This window comes from Dendrobium catenatum, unplaced genomic scaffold (assembly GCF_001605985.2).
Source record: "Dendrobium catenatum unplaced genomic scaffold, ASM160598v2 fragScaff_scaffold_637, whole genome shotgun sequence".
Taxonomy (NCBI): Eukaryota; Viridiplantae; Streptophyta; class Magnoliopsida; order Asparagales; family Orchidaceae; genus Dendrobium; species Dendrobium catenatum.
The window spans coordinates 1,553,516-1,560,062 of record NW_021319099.1 but is presented as its reverse complement, the minus strand read 5'-3'; the positions used below and the strand labels follow the sequence as shown (position 1 = coordinate 1,560,062).

General features: G+C 32.7%; 1 protein-coding gene across 2 annotated transcripts; it reads left to right on the top strand.

The window, feature by feature from the left end:
- The first annotated feature begins 405 nt into the window (after positions 1-405).
- On the top strand, positions 406-6,219 carry LOC110102608. 2 transcript variants are annotated; one of them, XM_028695467.1, is made up of 11 exons: positions 406-763; positions 864-966; positions 2,677-2,690; positions 3,077-3,295; positions 3,409-3,480; positions 3,676-3,765; positions 4,215-4,253; positions 4,328-4,432; positions 4,550-4,715; positions 5,839-5,903; positions 5,998-6,219. In XM_028695467.1, exons 1-11 carry the CDS (start codon positions 569-571, stop codon positions 6,079-6,081), a joined length of 1,152 nt encoding a protein of 383 aa, XP_028551300.1. In that variant the 5' UTR covers positions 406-568; the 3' UTR covers positions 6,082-6,219. The 2 variants fall into 2 exon arrangements, with proteins under 2 accessions (XP_028551300.1, XP_020686672.1); XM_020831013.2 differs by having other exon boundaries at positions 5,794-5,903.
- The last annotated feature ends 328 nt before the right edge of the window (positions 6,220-6,547 follow it).

The following is a 6,547-nucleotide window of genomic DNA, read 5'->3' as shown; positions in this document are numbered from 1 at the left end:
GACCGCCAAACGCACTTGACGAAGTCGGATGTGCCAGCGGACGGTTCCTCATATATATATATATAGCTTGGTTGATCATGGAGATATCATAGCCGGCGCTTTGGAGTCCCCACTGAAGGACCGACTGCCACTCGAGGGATCGAACTCGGGATGAGGGGTTTACAACCGAGCACCCCAATCAACCAAGCTAAGCATCCGTGGGAACCGTTATAATTCGGAGAAGGATTTCATATTTTCATTAGAAGTTATCAGAGTCTTATGCTGTATAAATAAAAAAAATTTAGATATCAAATATATAAATTACGTAATTTTCAGGGCTTTGCATGTAAATACCCGTAATTTAAAACGCAAACAGAAATTTGATTAGTATTTTTTTTTTCCTGCAACCCATCGAGACAATGACAAAAACAACCCTCTTCACGGGCGCCGCTCTGTCGCTGCAGCTTTTTTGTTTTACGCATCACCTCCTGACCTCCACCAACTACTTCTCGGCATCCCCCATCCTTCTGTGTCTCCATCTCTTCATTTCTACGGCGAGAAACAAAGCCTCATTATTCGGCCAGCGGCGATGCTTCTGCTGGCGGTTCTATTCTCAGCCCAAATGGTGGCCGCCGCCGGCGAATCGATAAAGGCTGCGGCGGCTGTGGTGCCGCAAGGCAGCACTTCGCAGGTGGAGGATGCGGAGCTATTCCGGCTATACTATGGGCAGAGCTTTAAGGTCATCAAGAACTCTGTTGATGGACAGAGCTATCTCCTCATTCAGGCAATTTTCCCCTTCATCTTCATCATCATCTTCTTCCTTGAAGCCATAGCTGGCTGTTCTGTACCTTTATGTGATGGGATTTTATTTAATTTTTTGTTAGAATAATTCGAGGATGGCGTCGAGGACAAAGTACTGCACTGGACGAATCAAGTCCTTTGTTGTTCCGCTCTTCAATTACTCTGTCGATACCACTTTCTTTCCGGGTATGATGGATCTTGATTGATTTCTCTGTTAAATATTTTTTATCTATGTTCATTTAATTTTATAATTAATTAATTTATTAATGATTATTTTGAATATTAATCTTAATTAAATATAAATGAATTAAGATTAATAAATTTATTAAAATATTTATTAATTAAAATTGTCAATATCTAATAATTTTATTTAGATACATATATTAAATCCTTGATGTTGTTTTTTGTTTTTATTTAAATCTTTTTTAATTATTGATTTTTTATTTTAAATATTTATCTTTGATTCTCAATAAATTTTGATTTTTTTCCAAAAAGTAAATATATTAATTTTTAACTTATCTTTAAGCTCAACTTATCTAATGATGTATTCTTTTGACTTAGAGGCTTTATTTGGGACATCTTTATATTTTTTAAAGTAATTTGTTAAAACTATAAGAAAACTGTTCCAAACGAGGTCTTAATTAAAATTTCAAATTTAAAATAATCACTGTGAAGCATTCGATCTCTGAACAATTTTGATCACATTTAAAATCAATTCAGTGCTATTTGATATAATCTTGATTCTAATAAAATGTAGTTATAAGTTAAATCAATCCAATTTATATTTGATTTGAAGTAAAATAAATATAGTATAAAGTTTTAATGTATTTATAATCCACCCTCTAGTTCAAATTTTGTGTATTTGAAATTCCTTAGATTTGAACGATTTTCAAATACATCATAAATTTATCGTTATTGTTGTTGCCTGCTGCCGGCCATCTCCGGCCGCCGACCATCTCCCACTTTGGAAAACAAAGAATTAATTGAAATCAGATATTTTTGGCTTTGATCGTGCTGGTATTGAAGTTTTGTCAAGCGGCGGCTAGCTTGAATTGAGATAGATCGAGTCAACTTAGTTAAATTTGGCTCAACCAAGATCGAATAGAATGGTACCATTCTAGGCTTCTAGGACTTAATCAAAAGATTGGCAAATGATAGAATATCAGAAGCATCAAACAGCCAAATAATCCTCAACTTAGAACATTTAGGAACATGCAAAAGGAGATACATATGAGAATGTCTCAATAAGAAACAGTTAATCTTATCCATTCCTCAAAGTGAGCCTTAACATAATTTGGTTAAGAATGTTTAAACTTCCAACTTTGTAATTTATAAGAAATCCGATATCTTACTTAATTTAACAGCAATATCCCATAGGCTTTCAGACTCACCCTTGAAGATTCTATCATTTCTCTCCCTTCAGAGATTCCTATTGAAGATATAATTTGAGCTAACAACCCCAATTGTGGCAATTATGATATAAATTGGCCAACTAGATTTGGATCTAAGGGTTTTAAGGTCCTCACTAATGATTATTTGAATCAAATTGTTGGATCTTAGCCAATCGTCAAGATCGATGAGGATGATTGACTTCATAAAGATTTGTGTATAGATCATCACCGATCTCGGTGCGAGCGATTGAACTCTCATTTTTTTGTTAGATTATTCATTATCTTCACTAAGTTATAGTATGATAAAGTGAATTTGAATCAAAGAGTAGAGTCCCATAAAAATTACCCAAATGCTACCATCATTTTAGCACAAAGAACAATTGAACTGTTGATATTTTGAGTGAATTTACAGTTTTTAGCTCCATTATACTGAACAGCATTTTTAGCTATCATTTTGATAATTTATGTCACCAAATGACTATTTTTTTTATTCTCATTTTGACAGTGTCATTCTTTGAGGTGAGGCTTCCTACAATCTACTTAACAATATTGTGTACTGCCCTTAAAGAATGGATTCATTCAGGAGATTTACGGCAAGTAGATTTTTTTTTTTTTTTGGCAAAATGAACCAAGTAGATTAATCACTTGTCATAAGTGTCGGAGTGACCATCTAAGAATTTGTCAAAATAAGAGAAAACTATTAAATCTCATTAATCCTTACCATTTTCAAAATAAGAAACAAACTTCTCATCATGAAAAATTGTCATATTTAAAAAAATACGCTCATCTTTGATGTTCTTTCTGTATCCTTTAGTTAGAATATATATTACACCTTCATTTCTTCTTTCGAGAATGGAATTTTCAGTCTCGCATCCCTTCTATCTGCTCAAGTTGAGTTTTTTTAGCTACTGGGCTTGCTGGATGGCTTAAAAGGAATAACATCAGAGTCAGTCACTTCACAATGTGTTTTGAAGTCATATTCCAATGGAGACATACATCTTATAAACAAAACAGACATGCAACAATTAGCTCAATTTACAGCATATTTCGTAAGTAATATTGGTAAGCAGCAATCATGCAACTTTGCAGCATTTGTACCACTGGAAGAAAGAACTCCTTTGCAGGTAACTGGTGATAAATCTACTTGCCTTTCTATAGCTCAAATTTCTCCTATAAGATTTTTAGGAAATCCAATCTATTGTGAATAATGAATTTCGTCAATATACATTAAAAACAGAAGGCGGAATGGATAAAGTACTTGGCTGCTTTCTCAAATTCAGAGGCGCGAGCTAACTTAGTATATGATGCAGTAAGTTCAATAATATTTTCTTTTTTTCTAGTCTCACTTGACATTGCTATTTTATAACTTCCAGTTTCAATCAGAAATGCATATTAGCTGTTTTATATTCAACTGTTGTGTTCCTTTTAAGAATTTTTTTTTGCATTCTTTAAAATTAAACTTTCTAACAAATGAATAGCAATTCCATTGATGGATTTATTGCAGATTAAAGGGAACTACAATTGCTTAAGCAAAGCAGCAGCAAATCTCACTACTCGTTTCAAACCTGTTGTTGCTTGGGTGGATTATAACCAGGTATTCCAATAGATTCGGCATAGCCAATAGGAGTGAACAAGAGAGATTGAATACAAATTAACAAAGTAAAAATTCGAGCACGAAACAAACAAATTGAAGGCAGTTGGCTGAATGTCTTATTTTCAGGTTTAAGTGTCTCATTTTCAGTTTAAATGTCTTGTTTGTGGGTGAAATGCCTTACTTTGGGTTGTATGAGATAAAAAGTTCAATGCAAGTACAAATAATCAAGTATTAGTATATTAAATTATACAGGAAGAGCATAGTGTTTTCCATTTTAAAGTAACCCAAATATTCCACATTTCGCTATCATAGTGAATGAAGAACAAGTTCACTTTCCTCATGCCACAAAAACTTATAAAGAAGAATTTCTTTATAATTTTCTGAAACTAATCATAAATTGAATCATTTATTTATGCCATGATACCTTAGAAATGATTAATTATTTTCAGGGCATGTGGACCTTTTCCAGAGAAGATTACAAATTGAAGGTGTCACCATTTACATATTTACTTAGCTTTTACATGTAAGAAATCCAAATGAGACTGACTTCGCTTGTGAACAGTATGTCTCTGATGCAGGAGGTGAAAATGTGGATGAAACAATCAGTAACCATAGCTACAATGTTTCAAATCCTGATGACATGGATGACTTTTATGCTCTCCTCTGTGTGAGTTTTTCGAATATATTTTTTGTTATTAGAAGATTTCCTTTTTGTAAGAAAGCAAAATAAGATTTGAAGCTGTGCTAATGATTTTAAACTCAAAATTTGGCTTTTTGTGATCAGATAGTTGATGTGGTGATTGATCAAACTTTTGCACCAGAGCCTGCAGAGTACACTCTTTTGACATTCCTAGATAATTTCTATGTGAGCGATGATGCAAACTTTGACTTCTTGATAAATCAGAGTCTGTGGAGATATGACAAAAGAGTTCAAAACTCTTCTATCCTAGGTATGATTCTACTTTACTAACAACTACAATCATCCAAATATGAGAACTGTCATATAGCTCTCAGATTTCAGTAGCTTACAATAGAAATGCATTTACTACAATTTCTCACATTGATAAGAGGAGAATTTTTGCCTTGGAACTGATGGAAACTAGGCGTACCCAAGTACAATTTTTTTTTAAATCATCTTGCTTATAAATAACAAGGCTTACTTTGGTTTGAAGGAATTGAAATAAGAACAACAACAACATCAAGTTTTTGTCCCATTATGTGGGATCGGCTACATGAATCCTTTTTTGTCATTGTGTCATGTTAAAAGTCAAATTCTCATTTAAATCTAATAAAAAAAAAATCATTTCTAATATTTTCTAACCAAGTCTTTTGGTTAATCTCTATTGCGAATCTTTGGCCTAAGCAAGTTGATATTTTCAAATTCCTAACTCAATTTTATGTGCTAGTTTTAAAATTCATAAGAAGCAACACTTTCATCTTTTCTTTTTAAATTTCTAAGCAAACTCCTCGTAGTTTCACATCAGACTCTCTCTAATCTTATCTTCCACTATAGCTACTCCAACCTTTTCACGTATATGCTCATTTTGTATCCTATCTCTTAGGGTAAAGCCACTCATCCACCTATGCATCCTCATCTCTGCAACACTTAACTTGTATTATGCTTCTCTTTTAATGGCCAACATTTGGCACCATAAAGCATCGCAGGTCCCACCACCATCTTATAGAATTTTTCCTTAAATTTGAGAGGGACTTATCTATCGCACAAAAAGCCTGATGCATTCCTCCACTTCAACCATCTGACTTAAAATTCTACTGATAATATCCCCATCTATCTCACCATCACTCTAAACAATAGATTCAAAATATATAAAACTTGTACTCTTATTAATGACTTGATCACCCGAAGTCACAATCCCCTCACTAGATCTATTGCTACTAAAATAACACGCCATATATTGAAATTCATTTTAACACATTTGTTTAGGAAGCTATCAGCAAAATGTTTAGCAGCTTATACCATTAATGATATTGTTGCTATTATTTTGTTATTGTTTTATGGCTTCAAAGACTGGTATGATGGAGCAATCTCTCAGCCCCAGTTGGTATTAGCAGATCTTATTGAAATGTTCTTTCCCACGGGAAATTACCCTCTGACTTTCTTCAGAAACATTGCTAAGGTTTGTTTCCTCCCCCATAGCTTCCTTTGAGTCAAATAAATCCAAATTGCTAAGGTTTGTTAAATAAATCCCATACTTGTTTCTGCAAGCTCAGCATGAAGGGGTGATAACAATAGGACCTGAAAGCTGCAACAGAAGCACCTCTGTGCCATTGGATCCTGTCATAGTTGAATGCTGATGAAGACACTATTGTAGCTTAATGGACACTTTTTATCTTTTATTTATTTTTTAATCCATATCAATGTTATTCGGAATCCTTCATCATTTCTATTTGATTGTATAACTCAACTCTATTGAAATGAATAAAGGGATATATTTCTGGTAAAATTTGTCAAAGTTAAATAGGATATTTAACTAGCTTTAATTCCTCAAAAAAACTATAAAGAGTCTCATGTTAATTTTGTGGGTGAGAGAAGATTACTCCCGAGTAAAGAAAATATCATCTTATAAAGAATATATAATGGCAGAGTCAATATTTATTTTCAATATCATTAGATAATAAAAATATTGAACAAACAAATATATTAATAATCTAATTTTATTAAAAATAAAATATTAGAGATGATTTAAGTGAATTATTATTAATTTTAATAAAATGATTATGATGGCATTTATTATTAATAATTAAAATTTATTTAAATTAA